Raw genomic sequence first — 18,377 nt, 5'->3', positions numbered from 1 at the left:
GGTAAGTGTTGTGGTTGAAAATAGGGTAAGTGTTGTGGTTGAGGGCTAGGGTAAGTGTTGTGGTTGAGGGCTAGGGTAAGTGTTGTGGTTGAGGACTAGGGTAAGTGTTGTGGTTGAGGACTAGGGTAAGTGTTGTGGTTGAGGGCTAGGGTAAGTGTTGTGGTTGAGGACTAGGGTAAGTGTTGTGGTTGAGGGCTAGGGTAAGTGTTGTGGTTGAGGGCTAGGGTAAGTGTTGTGGTTGAGGACTAGGGTAAGTGTTGTGGTTGAGGGCTAGGGTAAGTGTTGTGGTTGAGGGCTAGGGTAAGTGTTGTGGTTGAGGACTAGGGTAAGTGTTGTGGTTGAGGGCTAGGGTAAGTGTTGTGGTTGAGGACTAGGGTAAGTGTTGTGGTTGAGGGCTAGGGTAAGTGTTGTGGTTGTGTTTGAGGACTAGGGTAAGTGTTGTGGTTGAGGGCTAGGGTAAGTGTTGTGGTTGAGACTAGGGTAAGTGTTGTGGTTGAGGACTAGGTTAAGTGTTGTGGTTGAGGGCTAGGGTAAGTGTTGTGGTTGAGGACTAGGGTAAGTGTTGTGTTTGAGACTAGGGTAAGTGTTGTGGTTGAGGACTAGGGTAAGTGTTGTGGTTGAAAATAGGGTAAGTGTTGTGGTTGAGGGCTAGGGTAAGTGTTGTGGTTGAGGGCTAGGGTAAGTGTTGTGGTTGAGGGCTAGGGTAAGTGTTGTGGTTGAGGGCTAGGGTAAATGTTGTGGTTTAGGGCTAGGGTAAGTGTTGTGGTTGAGGACTAGGGTAAGTGTTGTGGTTTACGGCTAGGGTAAGTGTTGTGGTTTAGGGCTAGGGTAAGTGTTGTGGTTGAGGGCTAGGGTAAGTGTTGTGGTTGAGGGCTAGGGTAAGTGTTGTGGTTGAGGACTAGGGTAAGTGTTGTGGTTGAGGGCTAGGGTAAGTGTTGTGGTTGAGGGCTAGGGTAAGTGTTGTGGTTGAGGACTAGGGTAAGTGTTGTGGTTGAGGGCTAGGGTAAGTGTTGTGGTTGAGGGCTAGGGTAAGTGTTGTGGTTGAGGGCTAGGGTAAGTGTTGTGGTTGAGGGCTAGGGTAAGTGTTGTGGTTGAGGGCTAGGGTAAGTGTTGTGGTTGAGGGCTAGGGTAAGTGTTGTGGTTTAGGGCTAGGGTTAGGGCTATTGTTAGGTTTAGGGCTGGGATTAGGGCAGATTTGGGTTAAGGCCTTTTCATAAATTCAACAGCCTTAGATTTATCAACCAGTGTCAGATATAACATTGTTATTTCTTGGAAGCTATGCTGTATTCATCGCATATTCACAGGTTACCGTAACATACTGTAGGTTGAGTTCATGGACTTGTCTGGAAAAACAAACAGGCAGTTCTTTGAGGAGCTGGAGAAGTACACCAGGTTACAGAATGCTCCAGTCCATCCAGTCCAGAGGTTTCCAGACGTATCATTAGGAAATAAAGAAAATAGTTACATTAGCACCCCCTGCAGGTGGCACATACACATAGCACATGGACGTTTTACTTTATGTCTCTGGTATGAATAGTGAATAGAGTTCCAATGTGTTTTGGTTTTGTCATGTCAAAAAGAGTATCGATCGAAAGACGACAACACAAGTAGCTCATTTTCCATTGGTTTATATTTATTGTCCTGTATATAATAACTGGTAAACTACAACTAAGTGACTTTTATGCAATCCAAAAGGTTTAGCATTGTACTCTTAATAACAAAACATGTTTACATTATGAAAGTAACACCGCATGAGTGACAGGAGGCTTGACGAATGGGAAGGAAGACAGGGGCTCTGGTTGCGTCATCACCAGCAGCTGTCCCAGCTAGCACATTTGGTTCCTTGGAAGCTGTGGGAACGTACGTTTTATGGCTTCGTTCTGGGAACGAAGCCATAAGATTCCTGACGATTAAAACAAAAAACGTTTGTATTAATTTCTGAGAATGGAAGCGAAAACTTTGCCTGTTCTGGGCACGTTAATATTTAGGTTGCAGGGTTCCCCTGAAAACCAACCTTGGGAGTTTTTTTTATTAACATTCTGAGAACGGAAATTCTAGGTAATTGAAATTTAAGGTAATTAAATAACACTCTGAGAACATGTTTCAATAAGACTTTTAATAACACTGCTATTTTAGTTTGGGTTAACTGTTATGAACTCTCAGCACAGATAGGACACATGGACATTTATTTTCTAGGCATTAATCATGCAAACACATTCCTTTTTTATTGTGGCACGGCGTCAGTGAGATTCAAACCTACGATCTTCTGTTCTCTATCCATGGAATTAGTCCACTGCTCCACTAGGATGGAGCTAGCGTGCCATGTTCATTTGTCTATACAAACAGACCCTAGTTCAAAGGAAACAACCACTCATTAAGATCAGGTGTGGCCGATTAGTGGGCGCGGCCAACACTTCTAAAAACAATTTAACAAGCTAGAGAGTTTTGTTGATGCTGAGAACGGAATGTATATGTTTTTAAATAACATTCTTACAACGTTCTTTGAACGTTACTGATGTTTTCTGGTGGGTTTTTTTTATGGAACTTTTTCTTAATGTTCTGAGAACATGACTTTAAATAGAACCATGAGGAAACCTGTAGAAAACATTTTTGCTGAAGTACTGAAAATCCCACAGAAGAACGTTATAAAACTGTAGTAAATGTTATGGGACGGTTGTATGCCAAATAAACATAGGACGTTCACGCTCTAACCAAGCTCTAAGAAACATATGGTTTTCAGAACGTTTTGTGCTAGCTGGGGACCAATCAGCACAGAGTAGTAAACAGAGACAGGGAACATGATGGGCATCTAGTGGGACTACCTGTGTCTGGGTGCAAGCGTTTTGCTAGCAGGGGCATTCGCCGCATACATAGTTTAGTTGACCACTGGCTTGTACCCTCTGTCTTTGACCTCATGTCAGGTCAGAGCCAGTTCCCAGGACACCTCTGGTTAAAAGCAGGGTGTAGGGCATAGATCAGTCTTTTACAGCAGGGGCAATGTGATTGGTAACACCGACAACAAACTAGCCCAATCAACACACCTTTGTCTGCAGAGAGCCAATCCAGGACTGGTTTATGATTTCGACAGTAGGAGTTGGTAGAAGTGGAGCTTTGGAGCCCTGCAGAGTAACAGCCCCTCTAAGACTGTAAATAGGCATCCCCTGCACCAGGAGACAGACAGACAGACAGACAGCTAACAGCCCCTCTAAGACTGTAAATAGACATCTCCTGCACCAGGAGACAGACAGACAGACAGACAGGTAACAGTCTCTCTAAGACTGTAAATAGACATCCCCTGCACCAGGAGACAGACAGACAGACAGGTAACAGCCCCTCTAAGTAACCCTGTGTAAGAGCATTATACATGGCATCAGGTAAGGGATTGGGAACCCGGCCCCCATAGAAACAAGCTATCTCCAGCTCACTCACTCACTTCTTAAAGGAAGCAGAAGCTTCATGACCAATAAAAAGGGATTTGGGTTAAAACATCAATTGCCGTTCTGTATATTGATAGATGAGGATGTGTACATATGCAGCAATCTCCCATTAAATATTAAGATCTCAACAACACGCTTCTTCAAATTGTTTTAAAAACATTCGATGAGACAAAACAAATAAATAATCAAATAAATTAACAAATAAATAACATAAGAAATAGTTAAATAATTGGAATAAATAACTGAATAAATAGCTGTGGATAAAAGACAGACCCACCCCCCGACATGATTGCATGGTTGCTTTTGCAGAAGATATCTTTAGAAGGAGCATCTTTACAGAGCGACTTCACGTCACTGGTCATTGGGCAAGAGGTCTGAACATAATAAATAGTGGAATAGGGAAGAGAGAAAAAGTACATAATAATCAAACATTTGTCCCTTTTTTTTTTTACCTCTGTGTGTGATTACAGGTCAGGAATGTCAGGGCCATGTTCGGTACCAAAATGTCCTCGATCGTTTCAGATAGAAATACCACAAATAGAGCCGACATGATTACTCATTCTACATCTCAGAGATCCATGTTTGTTCTACATAGCATACTTCTATCTGAACGTGCCCCAAGTCAGAATAGGGGGCAGGGACAGATGCACCCTGGGACCTGTAGTACTGTAGTGATAGTGGCAGGGACAGGTGCACCCTGGGACCTGTAGTACTGTAGTGATAGGGGCAGGGACAGATGCACCCTGGGACCTGTAGTACTGTAGTGATAGGGGCAGGGACAGATGCACCCTGGGACCTGTAGTACTGTAGTGATAGGGGCAGGGACAGTTGCACCCTGGGACCTGTAGTACTGTAGTGATAGGGGCAGGGACAGGTGCACCCTGGGACCTGTAGTACTGTAATGGCAGGCAGCAGGGCTCTCTGGGACAAGCCGCAGCCTTCCTCCTTTCTAATGCATCATCATGCGAAGTCACCATCAAATAACAAGCCTCTTCAAACAAAATCACATAGAATATACAGTGCATAGTTTACAAGCCAGAACTTACAGTTTAGAATCATCTATACATCCTGCTGTATCAGTACCCTTCTGCATGCTAAATCGTCAGCCATCTTTTCTTTTGTTCTTTATCGCATCTGTTGATCTCTCTGGTTCTTAAAATAGAGCATAAGTGTCTTTGGGGAAATGATGTAATGACATTGGAGGAAGAATTGCCCAGTGCTGTTTGATTTTCTTTTCTTTTCCACTTGTATCTCTTCTTCGACAAACTCCATGGAAGTGTCCCATTGCTGGAATATGTTTTTGGGGGGGGGTTACTTTTGCTATGCAGAAAGATATAGAGAAAGTGCTTACAGAATTGTTCTTTATCAATTATTTTCTAAAAGCATGATCTGAAAAATGTTATTTTAAATAATTGCCTATGTGAGGACAAATCGATATTTCAGATCCAGGCTCGGGTTAACGCTGGTTAACGCTGGTTAACGCTGGTTAACGCTGGTTAACGCTGGTTAACGCTGGTATACAGAGATGGAGACTGAGGATGGTAAAAAAAAACAGAGAAGATCTGACCCTGTGTTTGGACCAATCAGGGACGCATAACATGATTTATCTCTCTCCCCCTCTCTCTCCCTCAATCTCTCCTGCTGTCTCCCCCTATCTCTCTCTCTCTCTCTCTATCACCCCCCACCTCCCCCACTCTCCCTCTCTCTGTCATCAGAAGCCGGGGCTTTCGTAGCTGCTGCGGCTGTAGTTGCTGTGGCTCCTGGGGCTGCGTGAGCGGCTGTGGCTCCTGGGGCTGCTTGAGCGGCTGCGGCTCCTGGGGATGCTTGAGCGGCTGCGGCTCCTGGGGCTGCTTGAGCGGCTGCGGCTCCTCCCTGAGTGGGAGGGGCTTGACATGGAACTGGAGGAGGAAGGACTGGGGCGGTAGTACGGGATAGGCCGCTTCCGAGCGCTGAGGAGAGGAGAGGGTAGGAGATTAGACAGTACATAAAGCTCTTGTAGGAGTTAGTTAGTGTGAGGAGGACCAGCACATTGACAGCTGACCAGAGAGCGTATTTTCCTGTCTCTGTTACAGTAGGAATGCTGTAGGTTTTGCAACATAATCCATTTTTTAAATACTCTCAGAATTTAAATATCAAATGTATTTAAAAAAAAATATATATAAATAATCCATGTGCTGTACCACGTCAAATCTATAACATGTTTGAATCTTAATAAAAGTAAACAAATAAATAATAAGCACTTGGTCAGCTGTCATCAAAAGCAGACCAGAGAAATTGACATACTGAAGTTATCGTTGTATTTATTACTGTAGTTGTTACTGTAGTTGTTACTGTATTATTATTGTATTTATTACTGTAGTTGTTACTGTGGTTGTTACTGTATTTATTACTGTAGTTATAGCTGTGGTTGTTACTGTATTATTATTGTATTTATTACTGTAGTTGTTACTGTGGTTTTTATTGTATTTATTACTGTAGTTGTTACTGTAGTTGTTACTATGGTTATTAGGTGATACAGTCAGATTGAGAGGTGCTGAAAGAGAGCAGATGCATATGTTAGTTAGTATTCGTCCGCACACACACACACACACACACACACACACACACACACACACACACACACACACACACACACACACACACACACACACACACACACACACACTTCAATGGGTTAAAAGCACTGAGATTGCCTTGTTAATGGACATCCTCAAGGTACAACCTAGGTGAGTCTTGCAGAAGTTGAGAGGTTTCAGAGGTTTGAGAGGTTGCTGCTGGTAAGTTAAGAGCTGTTAGCCACAAAAAAAGGACAGGAAAATGATCTGAAGGTTAGCCATCAACCACAAATCAGGTGACTTAACGATCTAGGAACGACGTCAGCTCTATCAAGGTGCTTCTGCTACTGAATGAGTATTTACTGGAATCATCAAAAAAATAATTGTCATTGGAATTTCTGTAGATTTACAATTTGGGATAACGGCCAAGTTCAAGGGAGACGGTACTGACTAAGATGAAGGCCTTGATAGCACCTTCATCAAACACACCTGTGTTATAACATTAGTGGATATCTGACCGTTTCTCTAGTGCTCGTGTGAGTTTAGTCAAGTGGCTTTACAAAAGGAAAAGAGGATAGAAAGAAGGAGAGAGACTCGAGGGAAAGGAGAGGCAGCAGTGTTACTCTTGGGAAGTTTGTTCTGTTGGTTAGCTGCTTCACCAGACTTCAGTCAGGAGGACTAGGAGAGTCCTGCTGCACGGCAACTGTTACCACAGTAACCTAGCCTGCAGCTCATCAGCATTCTGTTGTCTTGGCTTCCAGGGGAATCTTCCTTTGTACAGGAGTGACAGAGGAGTGACAAAACCAGCATTTTATCGAAAAGCACTCCACACATATCCTGGGAAATACAATTGAATCATATTATTGCTACTGTGTGCCATCGCTCAGCTGTGACAAATCCAGTCTGTAATAAAGGTTGTACACTTCTACGATAAAAATACATTTCACCTGAAATAATATAACATTTTCAGTTCCACTTGATTAAGGATAAAACACACACTTATACACACATACAGTATGTACATAAAATAACCCCACATTTACAGTAATTATGTAATTATGAGTATTTACAATCAAATTGTTGAGAAAAACCCCCAGGAAAAGCTGAGAGGGAGAAACCTTGACAATCTCTCCCATAGATGTCAGTGTTACAACTGTCTTCTGCTTTCACTGAGGGAGCGTGGTTAGATACTGTAGCTGTTCTGTTACCTGGTGATCCTGCGAGCCTCCATGAAGCTGGGAGAATCTCGTCTCCTCTTCCTGATGGGAGAGTAGCTCCTGGAGCGCCGGTGAGCACGGTCAGCGTCAGAGTGATGAGGACTATCTCTCTCCTTAGCGGAAAAACTAAAAATACCACAGAAATTGTCATGTACTGGACAGGAAAGAAAACAAAATGTATGAAAAAAGTTATGTTTGTGTCAAAATAAAATCACTGGGGAGCTAAACTAAACTACAAAAGTTTCTAGTAGACCTAAAAACCAAGAGGTTAATCTGGCCTTCAAGGTAGGTTAACTATCATCCACAGACTAGTAAGTATCATTCCTCTTGCTGGTAGGTTAACTATCATCCACAGACTAGTAAGTATTCTTCCTCTTGCTGGTAGGTTAACTATCATCCACAGACTAGTAAGTATCATTCCTCTTGCTGGTAGGTTAACTATCATCCACAGACTAGTAAGTATTCTTCCTCTTGCTGGTAGGTTAACTATCATCCACAGACTAGTAAGTATTCTTCCTCTTGCTGGTAGGTTAACTATCATCCACAGACTTGTAAGTATTCTTCCTCTTGCTGGTAGGTTAACTATCATCCACAGACTAGTAAGTATCATTCCCCTTGCTGGTAGGTTAACTATCATCCACAGACTAGTAAGTATTCTTCCTCTTGGTGGTAGGTTAACTATCATCCACAGACTAGTAAGTATTCTTCCTATTGGTGGTAGGTTAACTATCATCCACAGACTAGTAAGTATCATTCCTCTTGCTGGTAGGTTAACTATCATCCACAGACTAGTAAGTATCATTCCTCTTGCTGGTAGGTTAACTATCATCCACAGACTAGTAAGTAACCCTTCCGTAGGCGGTGTTCCTCACCTGGAATTGTTCTGTCTGGCATGGACGTGGAGGGACTTGGCCTTGCTGGGGCCTCTCTCTCTGGAGGCAGAGCAGGATGAGGACCGTCCTGAGCTCCAGGAGCTGCTGCGCTGCCGGACCCCCACACCGCCCCGCCCCCGAGACTCACTCTTCTTCGTGCCTGACCCAGACGCATGCTGGTGCCGCCCTGGAGATGCAGAGAGCCTCTGGTGATGGGTCTGTCCGCGACCCCCACGGTGGTGCCGCTTGGAAGAGTGGGATACTTTAGTCCTGGAGGTAGATAGGTAAGGAGTATCAGTTGATTAGTGGTAACAGAGGAAAGATGGCAGTCATGGTGGATTCCTTTAGTAGGTTTTATTTTTTTATTTTTTTTATTTAACCTTTATTTTACTAGGCAAGTCAGTTAAGAACAAATTCTTATTTACAATGACGGCCTACCCCGGACAAACCCGGACGATGCTGGGCCAATTGTGCGCCGCCCTATGGGACTCCCAATCACGGCCGGTTGTGATACAGCCTGGATTCAAATCAGGGTGTCTGAAGTGATGCCTCTAACACTGAGACACAGTCCCTTAGAACGCTACGCCCCTCGGGAGCCCCATAAAGGCCCAGTGGAGTGCTGCAGAGACTTTCCTTCTGGAAGGTTCTCCCATATCCACAGAGGCACTCTGGAGCTCTGTCAGAGTGACCATCGGGTTCTTGGTCACCTTCCTGACCATGGCCCTTCTCCCCTGATGGCTCAGTTTGCCCGTGCGGCCAGCTCTAGGAAGAGTCTTGGTGGTTCCAAACTTCTTCCATTTAAGATTGGTGGAGGCCACTGTGTTCTTGGGGACCTTCAATGCTGCAGAAATGTTTTGGTACCCTTCCCCAGATCTGTGCCTCGACACAATCCTGTCTCGGAGCTCAACGGACAATTAATTCGACCTCATGGTTTTTTGCTCTGACATGCACTGTCAACTGTGGGACCTTATATAGACAGGTGTGTGCCTTTCCAAATCAGGTCCAATCCATTAAATTGACCACAGGTGAACTCCAATCAAGTTGTAGAAACATCTCAAGGATGATCAATGGTAACAGGATGCACCTGAGCTCAATTTCAAGTCTCAAAGCAAAGGCTCTGAATACTTATGTAAAGAAGGTATTTCTGTTTTTTATTTGTAATAAATTTGCCGGGGGGGGGGGGGGGGGGAGACTGTTTTCGCTTTGTCATTATGCAGTATTGTGTGTAGATGTATGACTTTAAAAAAAATCAATTTTAGAACAAGACTGTAACGTAAAAAAATATTGAAAAAAGGGAAGGGGTCTGAATAGTTTGAGTGCACTGTTTATCTAATATTTAATTTTTTATTAAAACATTTTAGGGGGTGCTGCAGCACTCTCAGCACCCCAACTTCCCACAGCTATGTTTGTTATGGTCTGTGGGGTGCAGTTTCCTTGGTTTAGGTCCATTTGTTTTAGGTCCATTTGTAGAATTTATGCCAAGGTGCATTGAAGCTGTTCTGGCAGCTCGTGGCGACCAAACACACTTTTAAGACATTTATGTTGGTGTTTCATTTATTCTGGCAGTTACCTGTAGGCGCTTGTAATACAATGTTATCCACAGTAAAAAAAAAAAAGAACTCTGTGGCTTTATTATATTATATTATATATATATATATATATAAGCCACAGAGTTAATTTGTTTTATATATATATATATATATTATATTATGCTCTCTCGTGTATTTGGAACGTTGTTGTTGGATTTTAAAAAAACTATCATAATAATGGAACTATTTTATATTTTTTTGCCTCGGGTTTGGGCCCAGCCCCTTGACTCAAACAATTGACCAGTCACATTTATTTATCATTCAGTATTTTGGTGGGGATTTTGGTGGGGATTTTGGTGGGGATTTTAGTGGGGATTTTTTCAGAATCGGTTACCCAATCAATGCACTACCGGTCATGTAATTAAAAATGTTTTTGTTTTTTTACTTTTTCTTTGCTGCTTCTTGGGCCCCCTTGGGTCAGTGCTCAGGGGTTTAAGCCCCAGTAATTCCCTGCATTAATCCGGCCAATGACCGGTAAAGGTTATGTCAGAATGGCCGGTCCAATCTCTCTCCTTACTTTTTCTGGTGAGAGCTCTTTTCTCTGTGAGGATGCAGGTTATGTTGAGAATGGGTAGAGTCACTGCTGTGAGTCGGCGAATGGGAGCGCTTCCCCTGGACTCTGTGACCTCTGTGACCTCCCCATCTCCCTGACGACCCCAGCCCCGTCGTCTGCCTGTCCTCCCCATGTAGGGCCTCTCCAGCCTGGGCAGCAGTACTTCCTGGGGCCCTGTAGAGGGCAGTGTGGGCCTTGTTCTCTCCTCCTCTCAGTTGTGGCAGTATCACGGTCGACTGGGCTCCCGGAGAAGCAGCAGTCAGCATTCTCAGCTTCTGTAGAGAGATGATAACCAACAAACGGAAAAAAAAGAACCAAAGACAAAACAGAAGAAAGGGGAAGAAGGGAACTCAGAGTTTGTCACAGTGGAGGGTTTGAGTGCTACGGTGTACTTGCCAAAAGAGGGTCAACATCTAATAGAAAAGATCTAGGTTTTTTCTTGATATGGCTTATAGACAGTCCTCTATGGTGCGGCGCATGCAATACTTTGGCATGCAAAACCAAAATGAGATGAAGAAATCATAATCCTAAAAAAGAAACAAACAAAAAAACTAGAAGAGGGAGAGGAAGAATGGTAAACAATATCAAATTAACAAATAAAGTTAAAAAGCAGAGAGAGGAGAGTAGAGAAGAAAAGAGAGAGGAGAGTAGAGAGTAGAGAGATACAGTAGAGAGAGATACAGTAGAGAGCTACAGTAGAGAGATACAGTAGAGAGAGATACAGTAGAGAGCTACAGTAGAGAGAGATACAGGAGAGAGAGATAAAGTAGACAGATACAGTAGAGAGAGTTACAGTAGAGATAGTTACAGTAGAGAGAGTTACAGTAGAGAGAGATACAGTAGAGAGATACAGTAGAGAGAGATACAGTAGAGAGAGATACAGTAGAGAGAGATACAGTAGAGAGTTACAGTAGAGAGAGATACAGTAGAGAGAGTTACAGTAGAGAGAGATACAGTAGAGAAAGATACAGTAGAGAGAGTTACAGTAGAGAGAGATACAGTAGAGAGCTACAGTAGAGAGAGATACAGGAGAGAGAGATACAGTAGACAGATACAGTAGAGAGAGTTACAGTAGAGATAGTTACAGTAGAGAGAGTTAAAGTAGAGAGAGCTACAGTAGAGAGCTACATTAGAGAGAGTTACAGTAGAGAGCTACAGTAGAGAGAGATACAGTAGAGAGATACAGTAGAGAGAAACAGTAGAGAGAGATACAGGAGAGAGATACAGTAGAGAGATACAGTAGAGAGAGTTACAGTGGAGAGCTACAGTAGAGAGATACAGTAGAGAGAGTTACAGTAGAGAGTTACAGTAGAGAGAGTTACAGTAGAGAGCTACAGTAGAGAGAGTTACAGTAGAGAGCTACAGTAGAGAGAGAGATACAGTAGAGAGATACAGTAGAGAGAAACAGTAGAGAGAGATACAAGAGAGAGTTACAGTGGAGAGCTACAGTAGAGAGATACAGTAGAGAGAGAAACAGTAGAGAGAGTTACAGTAGAGATAGTTACAGTAGAGAGAGATACAGTAGAGAGAGATACAGTAGAGAGAGTTAAAGTGGAGAGCTACAGTAGAGAGATACAGTAGAGAGATACAGTAGAGAGATACAGTAGAGAGAGTTACAGTAGAGATAGTTACAGTAGAGAGAGATACAGTAGAGAGAGATACAGGAGAGGGAGATACAATAGAGAGATACAGTAGAGAGAGTTACAGTAGAGATAGTTACAGTAGAGAGAGATACAGTAGAGAGCTACAGTAGATAGCTACAGTAGAGAAAGTTACAGTAGAGAGCTACAGTAGAGAGAGCTACAGTAGAGAGAGATACAGTAGAGAGAGTTACAGTAGAGAGTTACAGTAGAGAGATACAGTAGAGAGAGGTACAGTAGAGAGAGATGCAGTAGAGAGATACAGTAGAGAGAGATACAGTAGAGAGATACAGTAGAGAGAGCTACAATAGAGAGAGATATCGTAGAGAGAGTTACAGCAGAGAGAGCTACAGTAGAGAGATACAGTAGAGAGAGTTACAGTAGAGAGTTAAAGTAGAGAGATACAGTAGAGAGAGCTACAATAGAGAGAGATACAGTAGAGAGAGCTACAGTAGAGAGAGATACAGTAGAGAGAAATACAGTAGAGATAGATACAGTAGAGAGAGTTACAGTAGAGAGCTACAGTAGAGAGCTACAGTAGAGAGAGATACAGTAGAGAGATACAGTAGAGAGAGTTACAGTAGAGAGAGCTACAGTAGAGAGAGTTACAGTAGAGAGTAGAGAGATACAGTAGAGAGCTACAGTAGAGAGAGTTACAGTAGAGAGATACAGTAGAGAGAGTTACAGTAGAGAGAGCTACAGTAGAGAGAAGAGAGATACAGTAGAGAGCTACAGTAGAGAGAAATACAGTAGAGAGAGTTACAGTAGAGAGATACAGTATAGAGATACAGTAGAGATAGTTACAGTAGAGAGAGATACAGTAGAGAGTTACAGTAGAGAGAGATACAGTAGAGAGAGATACAGTAGAGAGATACAGTAGAGAGAGATACAGTAGAGAGATACAGTAGAGAGAGATACAGTAGAGAGATACAGTAGAGAGATACAGTAGAGAGAGATACAGTAGAGAGATACAGTAGAGAGAGATACAGTAGAGAGATACAGTAGAGAGATACAGTAGAGAGAGATACAGTATAGAGATACAGTAGAGAAAGGTACAGTAGAGATAGTTACAGCAGAGAGAAGAGAGATACAGTAGAGAGAGCTACAGTAGAGAGTTACAGTAGAGAGAGTTACAGTAGAGAGAGATACAGTAGAGAGAGCTACAGTAGAGGGAGTTACAGTAGAGATAGTTACAGTAGAGAGAGATACAGTAGAGAGATACAGTAGAGAGATACAGTAGAGAGACTTACAGTAGAGAGTTACAGTAGAGAGAGATACAGTAGAGAGAGTTACAGTAGAGAGAGCTACAGTAGAGAGATACAGTAGAGAGATACAGTAGAGAGAGATACAGTAGAGAGATACAGTAAAGAGCTACAGTAGAGAGATACAGTAGAGAGAGTTACAGTAGAGAGTTACAGTAGAGATAGATACAGTAGAGAGATACAGTAGAGAGAGTTACAGTTGAGAGCTACAGTAGAGAGCTACAGTAGAGAGATACAGTAGAGAGAGTTACAGTAGAGAGATACAGTAGAGAGAGCTACAGTAGAGAGAGCTACAGTAGAGAGAGATACAGTAGAGAGATACAGTAGAGAGAGATACAGTAGAAAGATACAGTAGAGAGCTACAGTAGAGAGATACAGTAGAGAGATACAGTAGAGAGATACAGTAGAGAGAGTTACAGTAGAGAGAGTTACAGTAGAGAGAGCTACAGTAGAGAGAGATACAGTAGAGAGAGTTACAGTAGAGAGTTACAGTAGAGAGACTTACAGTAGAGAGAGATACAGTAGAGAGAGTTACAGTAGAGAGTTACAGTAGAGAGTTACAGTAGAGAGATACAGTAGAGAGAGCTACAGTAGAGAGATCCAGTAGAGAGAGCTACAGTAGAGAGAGCTACAGTAGAGAGATACAGTAGAGAGATACAGTAGAGAGATACAGTAGAGAGATACAGTAGAGAGAGATACAGTAGAGAGATACAGTAGAGAGAGCTACAGTAGAGAGATACAGTAGAGAGATACAGTAGAGAGATACAGTAGAGAGATACAGTAGAGAGATACAGTAGAGAGAGCTACAGTAGAGAGATCCAGTAGAGAGAGCTACAGTAGAGAGATACAGTAGAGAGATACAGTAGAGAGATACAGTAGAGAGATACAGTAGAGAGAGATACAGTAGAGAGATACAGTAGAGAGAGCTACAGTAGAGTGATCCAGTAGAGAGAGATCCAGTAGAGAGAGCTACAGTAGAGAGATACAGTAGAGAGAGTTACAGTAGAGAGAGATACAGTAGAGAGAGATAAGGTAGAGATAGATACAGTAGAGAGCTACAGTAGAGAGCTACAGTAGAGAGATACAGTAGAGAGAGCTACAGTAGAGAGAGATACAGTAGAGAGAGATACAGTAGAGAGAGATACAGTAGAGAGAGTTACAGTAGAGATAGTTACAGTAGAGAGAGATACAGTAGAGAGCTACAGTAGAGAGCTACTGTAGAGAGCTACAGTAGAGAGATATACAGTAGAGAGAGATACAGTAGAGAGATAGAGTATAGAGATACAGTAGAGAGCTACAGTAGAGAGAGTTACAGTAGAGAGAAGAGAGATAGAGTAGAGAGAGCTACAGTAGAGAGAGTTACAGTAGAGATAGTTACAGTAGAGAGAGCTATAGTAGAGATAGAATAGTTACAGTAGAGAGAAGAGAGTTACAGTAGAGAGAGATACAGTAGAGAGATACAGTAGAGAGAGATACAGTAGAGAGATACAGTAGAGAGATACAGTAGAGAGAGATACAGTATAGAGATACAGTAGAGAAAGGTACAGTAGAGATAGTTACAGCAGAGAGAAGAGAGATACAGTAGAGAGAGCTACAGTAGAGAGTTACAGTAGAGAGAGTTACAGTAGAGAGAGATACAGTAGAGAGAGCTACAGTAGAGGGAGTTACAGTAGAGATAGTTACAGTAGAGAGAGATACAGTAGAGAGATACAGTAGAGAGATACAGTAGAGAGACTTACAGTAGAGAGTTACAGTAGAGAGAGATACAGTAGAGAGAGTTACAGTAGAGAGAGCTACAGTAGAGAGATACAGTAGAGAGAGATACAGTAGAGAGATACAGTAGAGAGAGATACAGTAGAGAGATACAGTAAAGAGCTACAGTAGAGAGATACAGTAGAGAGAGTTACAGTAGAGAGTTACAGTAGAGATAGATACAGTAGAGAGATACAGTAGAGAGAGTTACAGTTGAGAGCTACAGTAGAGAGCTACAGTAGAGAGATACAGTAGAGAGAGTTACAGTAGAGAGATACAGTAGAGAGAGCTACAGTAGAGAGAGCTACAGTAGAGAGAGATACAGTAGAGAGATACAGTAGAGAGAGATACAGTAGAAAGATACAGTAGAGAGCTACAGTAGAGAGATACAGTAGAGAGATACAGTAGAGAGATACAGTAGAGAGAGTTACAGTAGAGAGAGTTACAGTAGAGAGAGCTACAGTAGAGAGAGATACAGTAGAGAGAGTTACAGTAGAGAGTTACAGTAGAGAGACTTACAGTAGAGAGAGATACAGTAGAGAGAGTTACAGTAGAGAGTTACAGTAGAGAGTTACAGTAGAGAGATACAGTAGAGAGAGCTACAGTAGAGAGATCCAGTAGAGATAGCTACAGTAGAGAGATCCAGTAGAGAGAGCTACAGTAGAGAGAGCTACAGTAGAGAGATACAGTAGAGAGATACAGTAGAGAGATACAGTAGAGAGAGATACAGTAGAGAGATACAGTAGAGAGAGCTACAGTAGAGAGATACAGTAGAGAGATACAGTAGAGAGATACAGTAGAGAGATACAGTAGAGAGATACAGTAGAGAGAGCTACAGTAGAGAGATCCAGTAGAGAGAGCTACAGTAGAGAGATACAGTAGAGAGATACAGTAGAGAGATACAGTAGAGAGATACAGTAGAGAGAGATACAGTAGAGAGATACAGTAGAGAGAGCTACAGTAGAGAGATCCAGTAGAGAGAAATCCAGTAGAGAGAGCTACAGTAGAGAGATACAGTAGAGAGAGTTACAGTAGAGAGAGATACAGTAGAGAGAGATAAGGTAGAGATAGATACAGTAGAGAGCTACAGTAGAGAGCTACAGTAGAGAGCTACAGTAGAGAGATACAGTAGAGAGAGCTACAGTAGAGAGAGATACAGTAGAGAGAGATACAGTAGAGAGAGATACAGTAGAGAGAGTTACAGTAGAGATAGTTACAGTAGAGAGAGATACAGTAGAGAGCTACAGTAGAGAGCTACTGTAGAGAGCTACAGTAGAGAGATATACAGTAGAGAGAGATACAGTAGAGAGATACAGTATAGAGATACAGTAGAGAGCTACAGTAGAGAGAGTTACAGTAGAGAGAAGAGAGATAGAGTAGAGAGAGCTACAGTAGAGAGAGTTACAGTAGAGATAGTTACAGTAGAGAGAGCTATAGTAGAGATAGAATAGTTACAGTAGAGAGAAGAGAGTTACAGTAGAGAGAGTTACAGTAGAGATAGAAGAGTTACAGTAGAGAGTTACAGTAGAGAGAGTTACAGTAGAGAGTAGAGAGCTACAGTAGAGATAGAAGAGTTACAGTAGAGATTAGAGTTACAGTAGAGAGAGTTACAGTAGAGCGAATTACAGTAGAGAGAGCTACAGTAGAGAGAGCTACAGTAGAGAGAGTTACAGTAGAGAGAGATACATTAGAGAGAGTTACAGTAGAGAGTAGAGAGCTACAGTCGAGAGAGTTACAGTAGAGAGAGTTACAGTAGAGAGAGTTACAGTAGAGAGAGTTACAGTAGAGAGAGCTACAGTAGAGAGAGTTACAGTAGAGAGTAGAGAGATACAGTAGAGAGAGTTACAGTAGAAAGAGTTACAGTAGAGAGTAGAGAATTACAGTAGAGAGAGTTACAGTAGAGAGAGTTACAGTAGAGAGTAGAGAGCTACAGTCGAGAGAGTTACAGTAGAGAGAGCTACAGTAGAGAGAGTTACAGTAGAGGGAGTTACAGTAGAGAGTTACAGTAGAGAGAACTACAGTAGAGAGATACAGTAAAGAGAGTTACAGTAGAGAGAGCAACAGTGGAGAGAGTTACAGTAGAGAGAGCTACAGTGGGGAGAGTTAAAGTAGAGAGAGCTACAGTAGAGAGAGCCACAGTAGAGAGAGTTACAGTAGAGAAAGTTACAGTAGAGAGTTACAGTAGAGAGAGTTACAGTAGAGAGTTACAGTAGAGAGAGCTACAGTAGATAGTAGAGAGCTACAGTGGAGAGAGTTACAGTAGAGAGAGTTACAGTAGAGAGAGCTACAGTAAAGAGTAGAGAGTTACAGAAGAGAGAGTTACAGTAGAGAGAGTTACAGTAGAGAGAGCTACAGTAGAGAGAGCTACAGTAGAGAGAGTTACACTAGAGAGAGTTACAGTTGAGAGAGCTACAGTTGAGAGAGCTACAGTAGAGGGAGTTACAGTAGAGGGAGTTACAGTAGAGAGAGTTACAGTAGAGAGAGCTACAGTAGAGAGATACAGTAGAGAGATACAGTAGAGAGATACGGTAGAGAGAGACAGTAGAGAGAGATACAGTAGAGAGAGTTACAGTAGAGAGAGTTACAGTAGAGAGAGTTACAGTAGAGAGAGTTACAGTAGAGGGAGTTACAGTAGAGAGAACTACAGTAGAGAGAACTACAGTAGAGAGATACAGTAAAGAGAGTTACAGTAGAGAGAGCAACAGTGGAGAGAGTTACAGTAGAGAGAGCTACAGTGGGGAGAGTTAAAGTAGAGAGAGCTACAGTAGAGAGAGCCACAGTAGAGAGAGTTACAGTAGAGAAAGTTACAGTAGAGAGTTACAGTAGAGAGAGTTACAGTAGAGAGTTACAGTAGAGAGAGCTACAGTAGATAGTAGAGAGCTACAGTGGAGAGAGTTACAGTAGAGAGAGTTACAGTAGAGAGAGCTACAGTAAAGAGTAGAGAGTTACAGAAGAGAGAGTTACAGTAGAGAGAGTTACAGTAGAGAGAGCTACAGTAGAGAGAGCTACAGTAGAGAGAGTTACACTAGAGAGAGTTACAGTTGAGAGAGCTACAGTAGAGAGAGCTACAGTAGAGGGAGTTACAGTAGAGGGAGTTACAGTAGAGAGAGTTACAGTAGAGAGCGCTACAGTAGAGAGATACAGTAGAGAGATACAGTAGAGAGATACAGTAGAGAGAGACAGTAGAGAGAGATACAGTAGAGAGAGCTACAGTAGAGAGCTACAGTAGAGAGTTACAGTAGAGAGAGTTACAGTAGAGAGAGTTACAGTAGAGAGAGCTACAGTAGAGAGAGATACAGTAGAGAGAGTTACAGTAGAGAGAGCTACAGTAGAGAGAGCTACAGTAGAGACAGCCACAGTAGAGAGAGGTACAGTAGAGAAAGTTACAGTAGAGAGAGTTACAGTAGAGAGAGTTACAGTAGAGCGTTACAGTAGAGAGAGCTACAGTAGAGAGAGTTACAGTAGAGAGTAGAGAGATACAGTAGAGATAGTTACAGTAG

At 42.4% G+C, this 18,377-nt stretch overlaps 1 protein-coding gene across 3 annotated transcripts in view; it reads right to left on the bottom strand.

Annotated features, from left to right (window-relative positions):
* Positions 1-1,612: 1,612 nt before the first annotated feature.
* LOC129867987 (serine/arginine repetitive matrix protein 3-like) overlaps positions 1,613-18,377 on the bottom strand; it is a 163,008-nt gene continuing 146,243 nt past the window's right edge. For 2 of the 3 annotated variants that reach the window (XM_055941522.1, XM_055941524.1), the window contains 4 exons: positions 10,188-10,498; positions 8,082-8,351; positions 7,201-7,335; positions 1,613-5,386 (listed from right to left, as the gene is read on the bottom strand). In XM_055941522.1, coding sequence (XP_055797497.1) covers positions 5,149-5,386; positions 7,201-7,335; positions 8,082-8,351; positions 10,188-10,498 — 954 coding nt within the window. In that variant the 3' untranslated portion in view covers positions 1,613-5,148. Of the gene's footprint in view, positions 6,764-7,200; positions 7,336-8,081; positions 8,352-10,187; positions 10,499-18,377 lie in introns of all 3 variants that reach the window. The other variant, XM_055941525.1, reaches the window with a different exon arrangement.

The sequence above is a fragment of the Salvelinus fontinalis genome, chromosome 13 (assembly GCF_029448725.1).
Source record: "Salvelinus fontinalis isolate EN_2023a chromosome 13, ASM2944872v1, whole genome shotgun sequence".
Taxonomy (NCBI): Eukaryota; Metazoa; Chordata; class Actinopteri; order Salmoniformes; family Salmonidae; genus Salvelinus; species Salvelinus fontinalis.
The sequence above is the reverse complement of the archived record's forward strand: the minus strand, read 5'-3'. Positions and strand labels throughout refer to the sequence as shown.